This window comes from Globicephala melas, chromosome 12 (genome assembly GCF_963455315.2).
Source record: "Globicephala melas chromosome 12, mGloMel1.2, whole genome shotgun sequence".
NCBI lineage: Eukaryota > Metazoa > Chordata > Mammalia > Artiodactyla > Delphinidae > Globicephala > Globicephala melas.
In genome coordinates, this window is record NC_083325.1 from 87,873,771 (window position 1) to 87,893,951 (window position 20,181).

The following is a 20,181-nucleotide window of genomic DNA, read 5'->3' on the forward strand; positions in this document are numbered from 1 at the left end:
GCCCCCTAGTTGCGTCATCTCCCTGCGCCGCCGCCGGAAGGCCGGCATGTATGATGAGGGCTTGTGGCCGGGATGAGGCGTGGGTGCCGGTGAACGGCAGTGAGCGATGACCAGGCTTCTGGGCCTGGCGGACAGAGTGGCTTTGGCTGCCTTGCGTTGCGGTGGCCGCAGCTGCCGCGGGCTCGCCATGTTTTATGCCGTGAGGAGGGGCCGCAAGGCCGGGGTCTTCCTGACCTGGTGAGGGAGCCGCGCCTCCCCGGGAGCGGGTTTAGGGCGGCGGTGGGCGGCTCCGAGGCGGGGAGGCGGCTGCCACCCCCGGAGCGCACGGCCCTCGGCCTGGAGTCGGCGCGCGGGGGCCGCGACATGGGGGGCCTCGACTCCGCTTCGTTTTTGCTGGGAGTGTCAGAAACGCCACTTACAGTCTGGGGTGGCCAGAGGCCTCTACTTAATCCTTTTTCCCATCTGTTACGATGAAAGAGTTTCCACAGGGTTACACGTGGTGGAACTCAATGCCTAATCTAATCTTACGGGTGTTTTTAAAAAGGGAAGTTTTTTAAAATTAATTTATTTATTTTGGCTGCTTTGGGCCTTCGTTGCTGCGCGCGGGCTTCTCATTGCGGTGGCTCTTCGTTGCGGAGCATGGGCTCTAGGTGCACGGGCTCAGTAGTTGTGGCTTGCAGGCTCAGTAGTTGTGGCTCGCAGGCTCAGTAGTTGTGGTGCACATGCTTAGTTGCTCCGCGGCATGTGGGATCTTCTCGGACCAGGGCTTGAACCTGTGTCCCCTGCATTGGCAGGCGGATTCTTAACCACTGCACCACCAGGGACGTCCTAAAAAGAGAAATTCTTGTAAACTAATGTTTGTATCCCTATAACAGCCCTTTGAGGTAGGTGGGATTATTCTCATTTTTGGGTGTAGTTACTGTGGTCAAGAAATTCTTGGGGCCAGTAAGTGACAGATGTAGGACTTGAACCCAGGTGTTACGACTCCATAACCAGGACTCTTCCCACTGTATGATATCAAGGTTTATTATCAGTCTTTGTGTGTGTACGTGAGTGCATAGTGTTTCCCTGTGCAGCTAGGCTACTGAGGAAGAAGCATCTCAGAAGCTGGCCCTTCTGTTGTAATGAAATGATTGAAGACCCCCAAATTCTAGTATGCTTTGAGGAAAGCCCTATGGTGCAGGTGTATTGTCTGGCTGGCACCTATAGCATGACACAGGGTGAAGGGTTGGACGTGCAAGATAAGACTACAAACTGTAAGGTGTGACCCTTTGCCCCCAAGGAGCTGACAGCCCCAGCCCTTGTCACACTGTTCCCAGCCTAAGACAAGGATCCGTGAAAAAATAGGGTGACAGGGAGGGAGGAGCTTAACACTGCACTTTGTTTCAGGGATGAATGCAGAGCCCAGGTGGACCGGTTTCCTGCAGCCAGGTTTAAGAAGTTTGCCACAGAAGAGGAAGCCTGGGCCTTCGTGAGAAGCTCCGCAAACCCTGATGGTTCAGAAGGTAGTCACGACTCACACCATTGTAACATTTTAACCTATTCAAAGCCTTTCATATCCCAAGTGTCACTTGATCTATATAGCTGCTCTCTAAGCAGATAGAGAAGAGTATGATTGTTTCCATTTTTCCATTTTACAGATTAGGAAACAGGCTGAAAGCAGTTTAGCGTAGTGACTCCTGTTGTAAAGTATTGGAGACAAGCCAGGACGCAGATCTCCTGTTCCATTCAGTGTCCTCGCTGTACTTAGTTCCATCTTTTAAAAATACTTATTCTTGTTATTGGATTGAATGGGCTCTAGTTGTAAAATGATGAGTGTAGTTCTTTTCACAGCATGCGCCTGTATGGTGTTTCATTTTTACCTAGGATAGAGTCACACAGTCGGAATTTCCTCCAGTTTCACATGTTACTGGAAGTAGACTTAATTGAAGTTTCGGGCCCAATATAAGGGACATCAGGTAGGCAAGACTGAGGCTGGCTGCCTTAGAGCACGAAGGTTTAAAATGTAGCCTACCTTGAAGAAGTGTTTTTCATTAACTTTACTCACAGACGTTTTTTACTACAGTGGATAAAGACTGAGAGGAGGATTTTTTTTTTTTTTATGCGGTATGTGGGCCTCTCACTGTTGCGGCCTCTCCCATTGCGGAGCACAGGCTCCGGACGCGCAGGCTCAGCGGCCATGGCTCACGGGCCCAGCCGCTCCGCGGCATGTGGGATCTTCCCGGACCGGGGCACGAACCCGTGTCCCCTGCATTGGCAGGCGGACTCTCAACCACTGCGCCACCAGGGAAGCCCGAGAGGAGGATATTTTAAATCAGCTTCTTTTGAACAGTCTCTCGAGCCCACTGAGATGCTCGAGCATTGAACAGGTGCTCCTCTGGGGTGTCATGACACTTCTGGACAAAGCAGGATTCAGGGAGAGGCAGATCACACGAGGAATCTTCCTTGAAAGGCAAGTTTCCGAGGCAGAGGAGACACTCACTCCCTGTGCGGCTGCTTCACCCTCCGTTTCCCAGCAGCTTTTAAAGGGGGTGTGATGTGACAGTTCCGTTTTCTACCCAGGTGAGAAATCGGCTTGGGATAGAAAGCTAGTGTGCAGGTATGACTCTTGTCCTGGTTGGGTTCTTAATACTTCTTTTCACGGGTTTTTCATTTTAACCAATTAGTAATTTATTCATATCTCAGTTCTTCCAGTATCAGTATGTTTCTGTTTATTAAGTTCTCCAAGTCTTAAGGCAAGGTAGTTTTTTATATCTGTGAATCTGCTTTACTTAAAACTTTACAGAGACCTCCAGTTAGTGACTTACATAATGTATATAAATGGGGTTAACATCGTGAATGTTTGAGAGCCGTACCAGAGCAAACCTGTTAGCCTCTTTCCCAGTTTTTCTCTTAATATTACATGTATCCTTATTTGGGGATTACTGAGCTATTTGCTAGTTATTGTGGTTTATATAAGTTGATTTTAGGTTAATTTACTTAAAGAAAAACCACAATTTTGTGAAGGAAAAATTATCTGACAACCATAGTATCCTTTTCCTTCAGAGTCATATCTGTTTTTCAACAACTTTCATTTCAATTTAACTTTCTCTGTTATAGTAAATAAAACCGATTATTTATATCAATATTAAAATTCTGCAAAATTGCACTTCAGCCTGTACCTCTGGGGGTACTTCTGCAGAGCACCTGCAGGAGTATTTTCAAGGTCAGTGTGAGGTAACACCGGTACAGCAGAGTGGACATGTCAGCATTGCTCTGGACATGGTGGCGCTCCCCTCGAGCTCTGCCTGGCTAACCTTAGCATTCTTCGGAGAGGTGTGGGCTGAGAAGCTATGCCAGGCTCAGTAGAAGTTCCAGCTTATGCCTGTCTAGTCGGTGCTCGATACGTGCTAGAGCACCATCTCTCCACCCCTGGTTTAGGGCTTTAGAGCAAAAAGTGCACTCTGCAGTGTTGAGGTTGTTATTTTGGACATACAATGAGTTGCTCCTTGTGTGTTTCTAGTTCCACTCTATAAAAGGGTAGTGTAGGAAAAGCGTTTCAGATCACCTAGTGCTGGGCCCCATTTTATAGCAGCTGAGGGGGGTTAAGTCAGTTGACCGAGTTCACAACTGATAAAAGGTAAAGTTCAAATTGAAACTAGTTTTTTGAATCCTGGTCTAATTCATCTTCTGCGTCAGCTGCCATAATTGTATGAAAGAGTGAGTGAGACACAACCTGAGTGGGTGTGAGAATCCCTTGGGGATTACCCTCAGGTACACCCAGCCTGGGCCACTGGAGGGAAGCTCTCCAGCAGTGCTGTCCCTGCAGGGACCCAATCCCGTTACCTTTTGGTTTCTATTTCCCTTTTTTAATAAGTCCCATTATCTGTTCTCACCTTAGATAAGAAATTTGGACCCTTGTTTTCTCTGGGGAAAGAGCCCCTCAGATTTTCAAACTGTCTTTGAGCACTAAAGGGTTCAGCACCCTTGGTATCTGTTCTGTCTCCATCGAAACCAGGTTTCTTTTTTAACAGCAGCTTTGCTCTAGTCTTCGTATTGCCCTCACTGAGCTTATTATGGAAAATTTAATTTCCCAGGATGTCAGTGTCTGAGGTGTTGTGGCCTGTCTTTAAGTCTTTCCCTCTATAGAGCCACATACAGGGGGTATTTAAGCCTGACTTAGTGAAGTTCTGGATTCTCAGTTATTTCATGTTGTGTCCATTGTTTCTGGCTTTTGAGTAGACTCTACCTTTCAGGGCAGAAAAATAAACATGTACAGGAATCACAAGTGAAGGCAAACAAGCGACTTCATGAGCCCTTGGACGAAGGTGAAGGTGAAACCACAGAGCCGTGTGCAAAGCACATGAAACAGAGCGCAGAGCCGCTGCCTTCAGTGAGCAAAGACACGTTTTCTTACATGGGTATGTCTTTCTTGGATTTTTAAATTTTTAATACAGTAATCGTATAAGTATATTCATGTGTAAAAACTTTTCCCACTTTCTTAATGAGGGAAATTTGAACTGATGTATAACATTCTTTTTTTCCCCCTTTCTTTTTACATATTTATTTATTTGGTTGTGTTGGGTCTTCGTTGCGGCGTGTGGGATCTTTCGTTGTGGCACGTGGGCTTCTCTCTAGTTGTGGCATGCAGGTTTTCCCTTCTCTAGTTGTGGTGTGCAGGCTCCAGAGCGCGTGGGCTCTGTAGTTTGTGGCACGCGGGCTCTCTAGTTGAAGCGCGCGAGCTCAGTAGTTGTGGTGTGGGCTCAGTTGCCCCAAGGCATGTGGGATCCCAGTTCTGCGACCAGGGATCGAACCCGCGTCCCCTGCATTAGAAGGCGGATTCTTTACCGCTGGTCCACGAGGGGAGTCCTAAGGTCACTATTTTATAATTGATCTAATGGTGTAGAATTATTAGAATTTTGGACATTCATAGGAAAATCGTTATATAGGCTATGCATGAAAAACGCTTTGATCTCTGTAAACACCAGTGTTCCCTGTACACACAGTATTTCTGGTCACTAAGAAAATGCAAAAACTTCAGCTCTTCAAATAAGAAAGGCCCTGGACAGAGCTCCTTTATATAATTGGTTGGCACCAGCATCTTAACCTTTTACATGTAATCTTTGCAAAGCAGAAGTGATCCTACCCTATCCTGAGAAACAAGATAATTGTGAATTTCTCCTCTGCCTTTAGCTCCAGGAATCCAGTGTTTATATTAAGTAACTTAATGGTACGTGAGTCTCCTTTTTGTCTTCTACGTGTATGAATAGAAGATGAGAATAAATAGCATTTTTTATATAAGTCAGTGTATTTGTAGGTTCTAAGTTTTTCAAGGGAAACCAGTAGAAAATGTTTGGTCAAACTGTATGAAAACTGTATAAATCAATTTTTGCAGTTATGTGAAAAGCAAAACCAAATGTTCTTGATCTGATTATTTACTGATAGTAATTGACGCAGATGTTGGTGGGGCGACTGGGAGATGAGCCGTTTCCAATGTACTAACAGTTGCCTGAAGCACCAGGGCACCGGACACAGTGCCTGACGGGCACTGGCAGTCACACGGAGTCAGGGACCAGGAAGGGGTCGTGTTGGGCATCACGTTGAGTTGAACAGAGGAGCCCTGCCCAGTGCCCGCGTTCTCGGACCCCCAGCCCCACTCCGGTTGGGGATGTGCTCCGCTGACATCTCACCGCCTCCCCGCTTTGCCTCTGCCTGTTCAGTCTGCCCTCCTTTTAACACGTACCTCCCGGAGCACGGCCTCTGTTTGCTCCACAGCCCTGCTCGCTGACACCCGGCAACCCGAGTTCTCGTCCGCCCTGCTGGGCGCTCTGCTGCTCGCCAGCAGCCTGAGGATGGCCTCGTGTCACTCCTTCTCTGCCTTTGCTCTTTACCGCGTTGGTGTGTTGATCAGACTCTGTCTTGATGGGAAGAAGCAAAGGCGGGACCACAGTTCACTAGTTGCAAAAGGACCAAGAAAAAAATTAGGCCAACATTTGTCGGAGGACTTGACCTTCCGGCAGGCAGGTCATCATCAAGGCACTGTTGTCTGCAAGGGCAGCTCCTGGGGGTGAACGTGGCCTCCCCGCACTGCCCCCCACACGCACGTGAAGAGAGGGGCAGTGGCTTTGTTCGCTGGCCTCTGTAACAGGGGAATGTAAACAGCAGCGGGGTCTGGGTTTACAGGGCGATTGCCTTCACCTTTAATTCCCCCCGGCAAGCAGAACCGAAATAGTGGATTCCAAGCAAAAAGCGCCAAGTGCCCCCATATAAGGCGTTGGTAATGTGTCCTGCGCGGAAAGCTTCCAGAGCATAGGTGCTCTCTCAGTTTAAAACGCTAACTCAATCGTAGTAAGTGTTTAGGTGAATTTCAGCTCTCAGTAACGGCGATCCAGTGGCGCTCACTACGTTTCCCGCTTACAGGGCACTCTGTCATCGTCTACACGGACGGCTGCTGCTCCAGTAATGGGCGGAGGAGGGCTCGAGCAGGAATCGGTGTTTACTGGGGGCCAGGCCATCCTTTGTAAGTAAACCAGAAAAGCTGGCTTTTATTAAGCTTCACAGTTAACCGAATCATATTCCAAAACTTGGGAAAGACTGAGGCAGGATCCGCTTACTGTTTGATTATTTGGTAGCGTTGGCAGGGGTAGTGGAAGAGTCCCACGTCCCTGGGAGGTGGCTTTGGCAAGGATGCGCGAGGGGCAGGTCGCCATACTGGGAACCCTGCGTGCCCCTGCGAGTCTTGAAGATGAGTGAGCTTAGAGGTGACCCATGTTTTTCAAAAGGCACAAAGTCAAGGTGATATGACGTGAGATCATTCAAATATACCTGCCCCCAAATATGCAAGAACTTGAGTAGTAACTGACAGCCCCAGAATTCAGTGTGAAAGAGGGCTTGGACCCCTGTGAAGTAGCCACTCCCCAGTGTCCAGGCGCCTGAGCAGCCCTGGGCGTGAGCACGGTCAGCAAGGTCAGCTTCTTGAGCCTCCTGGCCTGTAAGTCCTGCCTTCACTTCGATGTCTCACTTAGCCTGGAACCCTCCAGGGGTGGCAAGCTCGGGTGGCATGAGTGTCCGCGGGTTTAGTGCCTGCCCAGGACCACGTGCTAGGGTATTTCAGGTCCAGAAATCAAACCTGGCTTTTGCCTTCTGGTCTAGAGTTCTCCTGCAAGACCACACCATGGCACTTTTCAGTAGACTGTGTGTATTGTTGGTTTGATTTTTGTATGATTTCCTATTTCAAATAAAAAAGTATACAAGCCTGTTTTCAATTAAGAGACTTAAGGAATCACTTTGAGAATTAGCTTATAATTTTATTTTCTTTTGTACTGTTTTGAAACCAGAAATGTAGGAATTAGACTTCCTGGGCGACAAACAAACCAAAGAGCAGAGATTCATGTAAGTTATCAGAGGTATTTTTCCACTAAAAATGTAAATTTATCATTCTTTACCATTGACTAGAACGGTATCAATGTACTTTCTACCCTCTGTGTGTATAAGATACTCAGAGTCCAGAAGAAACTTAGTTTGGGGCTAGTAACAGTTCTGAAGAGCAAGAGTTTTCTAGAAAAATTATAAAACTTGTTTCAAATAGGTGTCTAAACAGGAGAATTGTAGGTGTAGCATTATTTCACATAGACAATATTATTACGGTTAGCACAGGAAAAGGAATTTAGATTTTAAATTTTTTGGTAATTTTGAACATCAGTGTCGAAAGTTGAACAATTTCTGCAGCATGACAACTGATTTGTATCTTCAAGGCAGCCTGCAAAGCCATCGAACAGGCAAAGGCTCAGAACATCAATAAGTTGGTTCTCTACACAGACAGCATGTTTACTATCAATGGTAAGCGTTTACGTTTGACTTCTTTTAGGGTTTCTCGAGTACATATGAAGGGAAATAGGTCTTTCCTTCCCCTGGAAGAGGTGCGGCATCAGGGCAGGACTGAGACGGTGAAGGGGCTGCGTTGGGTGTGGCTGGTGCCAGGGAAGCCCGTGCTGCTCCGGTATGTGCCGCGGAGGCATGCTTTGCCAGGCGCCGAGGGCGTGGCCGTGAGGTAGAAGATGTGTGTTCCCTCTGGGGGTACGCTGTGTAGGGCCCGTGGGGTGGGCGCCTGGGGGGCGCTGATGAGGCTGGAGGGGGCAGTGCCTCAGCCCGACGGCCTCAGGGCAGACACGCGTGAGAGTAAAGGGACGGGGCGAGCCAGAGCATGGCCCCAGTAAGGAAAGGAAAAGTCCAGAAAGCCCCTCAGGTACACATGGAGCAATGGTCAGAGGGGAGTCTAGGGAGGAAAGAATACCAGAACGTTCGAGAATACTGATCTGTGAGTGTTCCTTGTAGGCATCACTAATTGGGTGCACAGCTGGAAGAAGAGTGGATGGAGGACCAGCACAGGGAAGGAGGTGATCAACAAAGAGGACTTCATGGTGCTGGACAGGCTTGTCCAAGGCATGGACATTCAGTGGGTGAGTGTTGTCTTAGGTGGTCACCGCTTGTGGCCGTTATGACCAAATGAAATAAACTAGCTAGACAGTTTAATGGTTTCTGTGAGTGATTTGATGACTTCAGTTAAAATAGCAGGGTCCATGGAGTTGCTGTCGTAGCATGTGTTAGAGCACAGTGGAGTCTTTTGACCATCATCTGAGTAATGCTGCTCTAACAGGCGGGTCCTCCGTGCGGAGCGCTGGGTCCCAGCACTGAGACTGAGGGGCTCCGGGCTCCCCGCGTCGTCCTCACCCAGCCGCCATACCTCGCACTGTTAGAGTGACCTGTGATCGTCAGCCTCCTGGTTTCTTTGGAAGCAGCTATAATGTCAGTTCAGGCTAATTTATGATGTATCCTCTTAAAAATATAGTTGTGTGATTAGACCTTAGTAACATGATTTTTTTCCCCAAAATGGACGTATTTTTCTTACACTAGGTCACTTTTATTAAAATTACCTTTTCAAACAATACAGAGCAAGTTAAACGGCAACCATTTTCTTAACCCTACCATCCTCTCCCAGCCCAGGACCCCTGATGACCGTTTGGCAACCTGACATTTAAACATGCCTTTCAGGGAATTCCCTGGTTGTTCAGAGGTTAGGACTCCTCCCTTTCACTGCCAAGGGCATGAGTTCGATCCCTGGTCGGGGAACTAAGATCCCACAGGCCATGCTGTGTAACAAAAAAAAGCAAACAAACAAACAAAAAACCAAAACTTGCCTTTCAGCAACGTAAGTGCAAACAGTGGTGAAATCACATGAGCGCATCCCTTTGTAACAGCACTGAGGGAGAATCAGGTGTGTGTGTATGTCGTATACAGATCCTTCCACACATCTCTGTCCAGAAAGCTTGCCAGGTCCCACCGTTACGTGGGAAAAAGGCAATACAACAGTAAAATCCAATCTGTGGAGAAACAAAACGGGGTTTCTGTCGGTGTACCCAGCGCACAAGTGCGTCGTGCTGAGGAGCTGTGAAGGGAGCCTTCACACTCGTCTTCTCTGAACGGTTGACGTGTTTTACAGTGAGGATGTAGTCATGTGTTGCTTGTGTAAAAAATTAGTAAAAATAAAAGGAAACGTTTTATTTAACAGATGCATGTTCCTGGCCATTCGGGATTTATAGGCAACGAAGAAGCTGACAGATTAGCAAGACAAGGCGCGAAGCAACCTGAAGACTGACCAGGTCCTTTAATCCTTGGAACAACCTGAGCCAGTGGCTGTTTGTCACCTTTACTTACTGGTGTGAAAAATAAAACTATAGGCTGGACCACTGCAGTCGATGGGCAGACACAGCTTTCAGACTAAATCGGAAAAGCAGGGTAGTGGTCCGTGGCATGTGCCTTAAAGGTGGTTAGATGTGTCATAAACTGAACATCCTTTGAGATTTATTTGAGGTTTTGTTAGAAGTATGCTTTATTGGGCTTGATACTGTTCTCATTAGTTTTATTGCAGTCTAGACAAAAGTGTTAGGGCTTTGATTTAATAAGGATGAGTAAAACATTGGTTTAAAAATGCAGGCAAGAAGCCTAGACGTATTCTAAGAGTTCATTTGCCCTACAGTTGGCAACACTGAGTCATGATTTTTAGGTGGGCTTGTGCCTACGGGCGGATTGGAGGAAGGCACGGCTCCCTTGCTGGGAACAGTCCTGCCAGGGCCCACGCCTTGGCAGAGGGAAGGTGGGCTGGTCTTACCTGGCGGGGCACTGTGATAGGGCCGCCTGCACACAGGCAGCCCTGGCTGCCCGACCGTTAGGTAGCAACAGTCATAACTTCTAAAGACCAAGATTGTAAATAAATGTTTTAAAATTGGCGGGGTGGGGGTGGCTATTTTTGTTAAAAGCACTATGCAAGTTAAAAAAAAAAAAAGTTTGACGTGATTATTTTTACCTTTTATTACCTTTTTGTCATAAAAACATGCAGAAAACGATACAAATGTATAGCTTATTGAATTATTATTGTTATTATAAGGTGAGTACCTTTGTAACTACCACCCAGGTCAAGAAGTAGAACTTTGCCAGATGCCCAGAAGGCTCTTCACGTGCTCCTCCAGTCACAGCCCCTCCCTCCCTCCAGAACTAATCCCGACTTCCTTGCTTTTCTTTGTGGCAGTTTTTTTTTTTGCGGTACGTGGGTCTCTCACTGTTGTGGCCTCTCCCATTGCGGAGCACAGGCTCAGCGGCCATGGCTCACGGGGCCAGCAGCTCCGCGGCATGTGGGATCCTCCCGGACTGGGGCACGAACCCGCGTCCCCTGCATCAGCAGGCAGACTCAACCACTGCGCCACCAGGGAAGCCCTGTGGCAGTTTTTAGTCTAGTCTACTCTTTTTTTTAACTTGGTATTTTTTTTTTAACTTGATATTTCTTAAGTTTCTTTAATTTACAGGTTCCGCCTCAATCTCTGTTCTCCTTACAGTTTATCTGTTGAAGAGCCTGAGCCATTTGTCCCGTCGTTTCCCACTGTCAGTTTTGTCGCTCTCACGGTCTCGAGGTGCTGTCCAGCGTTTTACTCTCTCCTCGGGATTTCCTGCAAATTGGCGGCTGGATCAGAGGCTTGATCACGGTCAGGCTCCACCCCTTGGGCACATGTGTTACGTGCTTTCATCAGAAGGCAGAGCGGTTTTCATCCTTTTGTTGTTGGCAGCTGCCAGTGCTCAGGGCCTAGAATACTGATACGCTGTCATTTTGCTTACGTTTATTGGCTGGAACAGTTTTAGAAGATACTTCCCCTCACCTGATGCTGGCGCCCAGTGTAGAATTCACGTACAAAAGGCGGGATAAATGCTAATATTGGCTCCCGGTCATCCTAAAAAGGTAGCCCAATTAGGGGGTTTTATTTATATATTTTTATAACATGTAAACCTACGTATATGTCATGAACTCATGTACTTAAGCCTGTTAGATGGGTTTCAGTCCATCGCAATTTTCCTCTTTATTGAACCCAAATTGCAGCGGCTTTGGCCCATAGGAGCAAGCCTCTTCAAGTTGGGTCTTGATTTCTTTTGATATTCATATATGTACACATGCATGCACAGACACACACTGACCACACACAGACACACTCACGCACAGACTGCACACGGTCATAGAGAGCTTTCTTGCAGTCTGATGTGTCAGGGTGTTTTAGACCCATCTTGTACTTTCCTGCTCTAGACCTGGAATTGGCTTTTTCTCTAAGGATCTGTAGTTTCTTTTAATGGGAAAAAGAGGTATTTCAGATCCTTGGTGCTCATTGCTACAGGGTTGGTTGTTGTTTCTAGGGCTAAAAAATACACACATGTGCGCACCCACATTTAAAGAGAAAGTGTTTTCTGAGCTCATGTTGACAGTCGTAAAAACAAACTCAGGATTCCAGGACATTCAGCCTCTTCCATGTTACAGCTGTGTCTCCTACACTGAGATCCCGGCTCTCAGGCTGTGGGACTACGGAGCAGAATATTCCTAATTACACACCTGCTTGTTCTACTTTAACATGTACTACGTGGATGCTAACCCTAATATACCATTAATTACAATGAAAACAGCACTGGAGCCGCACCGTCAACTGTTACTTAGGAAAATCTCTCCCCGCTGCCCTCATTTAGTCTTATTTCCATGTACTTAATGCTCATAACCAGTGTTTAGGTCAGTGTCAGCTTGGGAACCATACTCCCTGGGCTTATGTATGTTGAATTCAGCTTGTGTCCTTTATACTTGAAGTTTTGTAGAATACGAAATCCTTGCCTACGTTTTCTTTCCTTGAGTGTCTTAAATATTCTGTTTTCTTCCAGCATAAAGTGATGCATGAAGAGCCTGATGAATCTTATTTTCTTTCCACGTCACGTACTCTTTGTGCTTAGATGTCCAAAGGGCTTTTTCCTCTTTCTTAAGTCAGCAGTTTTATTAGAATGTATCATGTGTTGTTGGCCCTGGGTCAGTGTTTGCAGGTATGTGGTGTGCTTTTTCTGTGTGTATTTTCAAATCTACTGTTTCAAGAAAGTTTCCTTGAATTGTGGCCTAGTGCTCTGTTTTATTTTTTGCTTTGGTTTTCTTTTTGGGGGGACCCCTGTTATCTGTTGAAATCTGATTTACCCATCTTCAGTATTTGCCAGTTTATCTTGAATCTTTTATCTGTCTTAGATTGCTTCCACGTCTTGGCTGCTGTAAATAATGCTGCTATGAACATAGGGGTGCACATATCTCTAGAGGTCTGTTTTCAAAGAGGGCAGTTAAACGGAAGGGGTGTGCTGAGCTATGGATTCCCCCTGGCAGAATCCCTGGGTCCAGGAGGGTCCTTGCTCAGCTGAGGCTTTTGAATCCCACCCTTTGTCCTCTCAGCCCACGTCCTCTATAGCCAAACATGGACCTTCTCCAACACCACGGTGTCCTCTGTACCGGGGGTCTATATGATGAACAGGGTGCCCCATTCAGGTATGCGACATGCTTCAACCTAACACTTTAGAACCCGGGGGCCAAGTGAATGTTAGTGTCCCCAGATTCCTGTGTTGAAGACCTGACCCCCAGTATGGCCCTACTTTGAGATGGGGATGTTTGTCTCTTTCTGTTATGAGTGCTTGTCTTATGTTTTGTTCTTGTGTGTTTATTAAAGTCTGATGGGCAAGTCCTGTATTGAGATTATTGGGCAGCAAGAGGATGAAATGTAAAAAGAAGTTGGATTCAAAACAAGAAAGGATAGAAAGGTTGTCTGGTTCTTCTCCCCATCATACCCCAGAGAAGCTGCACCCTTTACGGTGTTTTTTAAAAGGCTCTGGAAATCTTGGATCATTCGGTTACAGCCCCTTGGCCACCACGTTATCGTGACACAATGTGACGGGTCTTTTCATAAGGCCATGTAGCTTCGCCCTCCAAAGGGCCTGTGTTCAGGGCTCGTTGTCAGTAGCAGTGAATCTGCTGGGCCTCCCCCAGGACTTCTCTGTGAACAAAGTCACGAATTAGCTTGAGTTTGGGAGCACAATCCTTTCCCTCTTCCTGCTAACCCCCCTTGGCATTCACCCCCGAACCCACACAGACACACGCAAGACAAAGGGTGAGGGCAAGAGGACATTTCTTCTACAAAGACAGAGAGACCGCCAGCTATGATGCATCCCATTCTAAGGTTTGACCAAGATGCAGGGTGAGGCTGGACATCTTTTTATAAATTTATCAGCCGTTTGCATACATGATTTCCCATCTAAAGAAGGTGATATCACTTTATTCAGGCCTCCTACAGAAGAAGCAGATGCAGAGCATGGTGACTCTAGCTAACAATACCATATGGTATACTTGGATTTGCTAAGACAGTAAATCTCTCATACACACACATTTAAAAAGGTACCTGAGGTGATGGGTGTGTTGATTAACTTGATTGTGGTAATCATTTTACATATGTGTATACATATATCAGATCATCACATTGGCCCCAAAATAGAACCCCATGAATATAGTCAAGTGAGCTTTGACAAAGGAGCAAAGGAAATACAATGGGAGCAAAGATAGTGTCTTCAACAAATGGTGTTGGAACCATTGGACGTCCACACGCAGAAAAGTGGATCTACGCTTCTCACAAAAATTAACTCAACATTTTTCACACTCCCTAAATGTAAACTATGCAGAACTATGAAACTCCTAGAAGATAACATAGGAGGAAACCTAGATGACCTTAGGTATGGTGATGACTTTTTAGATAAAAAATCAAAGCACGGGACTCCCCTGGTGGTACAGTGGTTAAGAATCCGCCTGCCAGGGCTTCCCTGGTGGCGCAGTGGTTGGGGGTCCACCTGCTGATGCAGGGTACACGGGTTCGTGCCCCTGTCTGGGAGGATCCCATATGCCGCAGACCGGCTGGGCCCGTGGGCCATGGCTGCTGAACCTGCGCGTCCGGAGCCTGTGCTCCGCAACGGGAGAGGCCACAGCAGTGAGAGGCCCGCATACCGCAAAAAAAAAAAAAAAAAAAGAATCCACCTGCCAATGCAGGGGACATGGGTTCAAGCCCTGGGCCGGGAAGATCCCACATGCCGCAGAGCAACTAAGCCTGTGCGCCACAACTACTGAGCCTGTGCTCTAGAGCCCGTGAGCCACAACTACTGAAGCCCGTGTGCATAGAGTCTGTGCTCTGCAACGAGAGAAGCCACTGCAATGAGGAGCTGGTGCACCGCAACAAAAAGTAGTCCCCCCCCCGAAAAAAAGTAGTCCCTGCTCGCCACAACTAGAGAAAGCCCACACACAGGATGAAGCCCCAATGCAGCCAAAAATCAATCAATAAATTTATTTTTTAAAAAAATCAAGGCACGATCCATGAAAGAGATAATTGATAAACAGGCTTCACTGAGATTTAAAAGTTCTCTGCAGAAGACAAGGTCAAGGGAGGGAAGATAAGCCACAGACTGGAAGAAAATATTTGCAAAATACACATCCAATAAAGGACTGTTAACCAAAATAGAGAAAGAACTCTTAAAATTCCACAGTAAGAAAACATACAACCCAACTGAAAAATGAGCCAAAGACTTCACAGACACCTCACTAAAGGAGATACATAGATGGCAACTGAGGACATGAAAAGATGCTCCACATCATATGTCATGAGGGAAATTAAAACAACAGTGAGAGGCCACCACACAGCTGTTAGAGTGGCTGGAATCCAGACACCAATAGCACCAAACGCTGCTGAGGTTGTGGAGCAACAGGAACTCTCATCCATTGTTAATGGGGATGCAAAATGGTGCAGCCAATTTGGGAGGAAGATTCTTACAAAACTAAACATACTCAGCATATGATCCAGCAATTGTGCTCCTTGGTATTTACCCAAAGGAGTTGGAAACTTCTGTCCATACAAAACCTGCACATGGATGTTTATGGTAGGTTTATTCATAATTGCCAAAACGGAAGCAACCAAGATGTCCTTTCATACGTGAATGAATAAACAAACTGGTCCATCCAGGCAATGGGATATTATGTAGAGCTAAAAAGAAATGACCTATCGAGCCATGAAAAGCCATGGACGAGCCTTAAATGCATGTGACTAAATGAAAGAAGCCAGTCAGAAAAGGCTAAAGACTGTGTGATTCCAACTATGACATTCTGGAAAAGGCAAAACTATGGAGATAGTAAAAAGATCAGTGGTTATGGGGGTGGGGTTGGGGGATCGTGGAATAGGCAGAGCCCAGAGGGTTTTTAGGGCCGTGGAAATACTCTCTATAAAACCATAATGATGATACATGTCGTTATCCTTTTGTCTAAACCAACAGATGGTACAGCACCAAAGTGAAGCCTAGGAGAACTGTGGGCTGCGGGCGATGGTGCTGGGTCAGTGCAGGTGCATCGACTGTAAAAAACGTCCCGCTCTGGGAGGGGGTATGGATAGTGGGCCGGTCTGTGGGGGGGAGGGGCATGAGAATTCTCTGTACCTTCCTCTTTACTGCCAACCCACAGCTGCTCTAGAAGCAGGCTTGTACACTTTAAATGTATACAATTTTATTTGTCCATTATACCTGTGGAGGGGGAGCTGCAAGAAATGCAAACAATGTGTTAGATGAATAAAGAAAAACGGAAAAGAAACAGTATTCCCACAGCATCTTCAAAATCGCTAGTAAGTTTTCCAGGTTAATCTCCTTTTCAATGCAGTTATTAAGACATTATCATTTACGTATAGAAAAGCCACTGTCTTTTGAAACATTAGTAATTCCAGCTTACTAGGCTCTTACTATGTTTAAAACTGCTCCCATTAACTTCCTCGAGTTGTCCAGGTGTACAGTCCCGTCATCTAACAATCATCTCGTTTCTTCTTTCCTGTACGTTATGTCACTTATTACAGTCTCCTGTCTGATTGCCTCTCCTGGCACTCCCTGACTGTTTCCCGTTCAGGTGAGAAGCGGTGGGGAAGGAGGGCATCGGAGCAAACGTGTTCAGTTACGTGTGCTTTCAACCTTGTCAAGTGTGTGATGGTGTCTCACGCTTATCTTTGGCGTATCCCACCATCCAAAAGCACACTGTCGAGTTTATTTCCTGTAGTCAATTTTACAAAGGATAGTCCCACGGACGCCATGGCCCCCAGCCTGTGTCCCCTGCCCCGCCTCCACCTCTGCCTTTCACGCCCCCTTGGTGCCCAGGTTCTGCACACGGCCAGCCCCCCGCCTCTGCTCCCTGCCTTTTCAGATGCTGCCGCGGTTCCTGCTTTCTCCTTTCTCACTGTTTCTCATCGAGAGGACTCCTTTACCTCAGCCACCCGGCCCGGAGGTGTGCACCACGGTGGCCCTGGCTGAATGGCTGTGCTTCCCAGTCTGTGGTTCGGAGGGAAACACAGCCAGAATCCAGCCTGGGGAAGCTCGCGTTCAGCGTCAGACCGCGCCTTCCAGTGACTCGCCCCCTTGCGAAGTGGGTGTTGGAGTGGCTGCTGCCATAAGAAGCCAGTACTTGGCAGGACCGACCGAAGGCCACGCGTCCACCCTGGGAAGAGTCCGCCGGGCCCACGTCCCGGTCGTCCACAGGTGTGTTTGCTAAGGAGTGAAACAAATTTCTTTTGATATATGTGGATTCTCTTTTCTAATGACTAAGTTGCTGGGCATAAATATTAGTTGTTTAGACCTAACTATTCATCCAGGAACTGTCAGGCATTTGTTTTGGCCTGGGTGGGGGGGGCATGAAAACATTTACTGAGACATTAAGGTTGCAGTGAATGGAGAGAGTTCCAGAAGCTGTGGACTCCCCTGTTAGTTTTCTTACTGTTCTATATAAATCATTTCCTGCTTGTCTGTCTTTCCAGTTGGAATGTGAGTTTCCTGTTGGGGGGAGATTTTACAATTTTGTGTCTGTAACAAGGGCCTCCGTCGCACCTTTGTTCCCTCTGGGGTTTAGACGTGTCCTGTCACATCCCAGTGCCACGTGGGCCCTGCCAGTGTCGCCAGGTTGAGGGTCATGGAGACTGAGAGACCCCAGGGAGGGCGATCCCAGCACCGCAGTTCAGCAGCTTGAAGATGCTCGTTATTTGAGGTTTCAACATCTCTGAATTTGGGGTGTCTTATGGTCAGGGATGTGTCTCTCTTTATCCGTCTCTTCACTCCTTAGGGGCCGTGAAATAACTGCACTATTATGGTTGGGGGGGTCTTAGATGTGTTGGAATAGGTGACTCAATCCACAGGCAGTGTCTCGGGTTTGGGTGCTGGGGTCCTCCCGCAGCCCACCCTGCCCTGAGTGTGGTCCTAGGAGCTTCAAGTAGAAAACAGACCCAGCCGCCGTGCATCTCCTGGAGGGGTCCAGGTTCTGAGAGCTCCCGGGTGCAGAGGCCATGTAGTCTGAGTCTGGAAAGTGGGCTAGGGCCAGGGGACAGGACACGCGGGAAGAACCGCCCCCACTTGGGGAGAAGACAAGACGGGGGCCGCAGCGGCTCGGTCAGGGGCAAACAGCACTTCTCAGACAAACGTCAAGTAATCAGGGCCCGGCTGGAGGATATGGAGCTGCACGGGTGCCGCCATGGGCTGAACTGTGCCCCCAAAATTGTATGTCAGAGCGCTGGTCCCAGCACAGAATGTGGCTGCATTTGGAGACTGAGACTTCAGTGAGGTGGTTGCATTATAACGAGGCTGTTTGGGTGGCCCTCGTTGCACAGGGCTCGAGATGCACTTGCAGCGGGAGGGCCGCATGAGGACACAGCCAGCAGGCGGCCGTCTGCAGGGCAAGGCGAGAGGCCTCCCAGAAACCAGCCCTGCCGGCATCCTGATCTTGGAGCCCCAGCCTCCACGACTAAGGGCAGGGAAGCCTCTCTGCTTAAGCCCCGGGGGCTGTGGTGTTCTGCTGTGGCAGCCCGAGCAGACGGGTGCAGATACATACATGAACGTTTGGAGGATTCCATTCCAAAATAGAAATGGCGACCGCAGGTGGTGGGGTCATGATGACTGCAGATTTTTGACTGAGTTATTGTTGCTAAGTTTCTCAACTAACTTGTGTTATGTGTTTAATACAAACACATACAAATTGAACATAAACACTGAGGAAGAATCACCTCACACCTGTCAGAATGGCTGTCATAAAAAAGAACAAAAATGGGGACTTCCCTGGCGGTCCAGTGGTTAGGACTCCAAGCGTCTACCTCAGGGGACACAGGTTTGATCCCGGGTCGGGGAACTAAGATCCTGCATGCCGCGCAGCCCAGGCCGAAAACAAACAAAACCTCACAAATAAAAAATGTTCTCAGGGCTTCCCTGGTGGCACAGTGGTTAAGAATCTGCCTGCCAATGCAGGGGACATGGGTTCGAGCCCTGGTCCAGGAAGATCCCACATGCCGCGGAGCAACTGAGCCCGTGCGCCACGACTACTATGCCTGTGCTCTAGAGCCTGTGAGGCACAACTACTGAGCCCATGAGCCATGACTACTGAGCCTGTGAGCCACAACTACTGAAGCCCGTGCGCCACAACTACTGAAGCCCGTGCGCCTAGAGCCCGTGCTCCGCAACAGGAGAAGCCACCGCAATGAGAAGCCCGCGCACCGCAACGAAGAGTAGCCCCCGCTGCCCATGCACAGCAACGAAGACCCAACGCAACCAAAAATAAAAAATAATAATAAATTTATTTTTTAAAAATGTTGGCGAGAGGGCTTCCCTGGTGGCGCAGTGGTTGAGAGTCCGCCTGCCAATGCAGGGGACACGGGTTCGTGCCCCGGTCCGGGAAGATCCCACATGCCGTGGAGCGGCTAGGCCTGTGAGCCATGGCTGCTGAGCCTGCATGTCCGGAGCCTGTGCTCCGCGACGGGAGAGGCCACAGCAGTGAGAGGCCCGTGTACCGCAAAAAAAAAAAAAAATGTTGGCGAGGGTGTGGAGGAAAGGGAGCCCTCCTGCACTGCTGGTGGGAGTGTAAATTGATGCAGCCACTGTGGAGAACAGTATGGAGGTTTCTCAAAACACTAAAAACAGAGCTCCCATATGTAGAGCTAGAATTCCGGGCTTCGTGCCCCGGCCTCTAGTTTGCCAGCTCTTAGTTGGGAACTTGTGCTGGGCCTGGGCGGGGCTTTGGGTGGAGCTGGGAGGGACCCCAGAGCCAGCAGTGAACAAAACCTGGGCGGAGCCTAGAGGAAGCCGGGCCCCAGCAGAAGGCGGCGTCCACCCGTCCCCCACCACAGCAGGGAGCCTCCCCGGGCTCAAGACGCGGCCCGCTTCCCGCCTGCGCTCACCCTGTTGGGTCCGGCGCCTGTGAGACACAGCTGCCCGATGGGCACGGGGTTTCCAGCCTGGACCCTCCCCAAGCCCGGGCCGACTCTCCTCGGCATCTGCCCTCAGACCCCTGGCCGACCTGTCAGACGTGCGCACAGCCAGGCAGTCGGCTTTGCCTGCACCCAGCCCGCCGCGCCCAAGCCTTCCCCATCTCAACGCAGCGCATCCCCTCCCTCCGGGCGGGCGCTCAGGCCGAAACCCTGGGAACTGCCCTGACGCCCACGCCTGGTCCGTTCCCCGTCGCATCCTGTTGGCCTTCATGTAAGACGGATGCAGAGTCGGGCCAGCGCCCCTCAACCACAGCAGGCCCACCAGCCCGGGACCCAGCTCGGGTCCTGGCTCCCCGCAGGCTATGCTCAAACCCCCTCGCACGCGGGGGCCGCGATCCCCTCCCTCCTCCCCGCCCTTCCCCTCCTACCTCCGCCCCGCCCTCCCCTCCTCCCAGTCCCCTCCCCTCCTCCCAGTCCCCTCCCCCTCCTCCACGCCCCCTCCACTCCCTCCTCCCCGCCCTCTCCTCCGCCGCTCCCGCACCGCAGCCCCTCCGGGCGCCGG

General features: G+C 48.9%; 1 protein-coding gene across 5 annotated transcripts; it reads left to right on the forward strand.

Annotated features, from left to right (window-relative positions):
- The first annotated feature begins 16 nt into the window (after nt 1–16).
- Nucleotides 17–18,952, forward strand: RNASEH1 (ribonuclease H1). 5 transcript variants are annotated; one of them, XR_009566062.2, is made up of 10 exons: nt 17–237; nt 1,390–1,505; nt 4,236–4,400; nt 6,400–6,499; nt 7,317–7,371; nt 7,734–7,818; nt 8,314–8,438; nt 9,548–9,638; nt 16,242–16,291; nt 16,583–18,951. XR_009566062.2 is itself a non-coding variant. In XM_060309062.2 (9 exons), exons 1-8 carry the CDS (start codon nt 107–109, stop codon nt 9,632–9,634), a joined length of 864 nt encoding a protein of 287 aa, XP_060165045.1. In that variant the 5' UTR covers nt 17–106; the 3' UTR covers nt 9,635–9,638; nt 16,242–18,952. The 5 variants fall into 5 exon arrangements, 3 of the variants coding, with proteins under 3 accessions (XP_060165045.1, XP_030700382.1, XP_030700380.1); XM_060309062.2 differs by having other exon boundaries at nt 16,242–18,952; XM_030844522.2 differs by lacking the exons at nt 16,242–16,291; nt 16,583–18,951 and adding an exon at nt 10,869–15,985.
- The last annotated feature ends 1,229 nt before the right edge of the window (nt 18,953–20,181 follow it).

Coding starts and splice junctions, on each gene's coding strand:
- RNASEH1 (XM_060309062.2), top strand. CDS start 107: ATGACCAGGCTTCTGGGCCTGGCGGACAGAGTGGCTTTGGCTGCCTTG. Junction 7,819..8,313: donor CAGCATGTTTACTATCAATG/GTAAGCGTTTAC, acceptor TGTTCCTTGTAG/GCATCACTAATTGGGTGCAC. Junction 8,439..9,547: donor AAGGCATGGACATTCAGTGG/GTGAGTGTTGTC, acceptor TTTATTTAACAG/ATGCATGTTCCTGGCCATTC.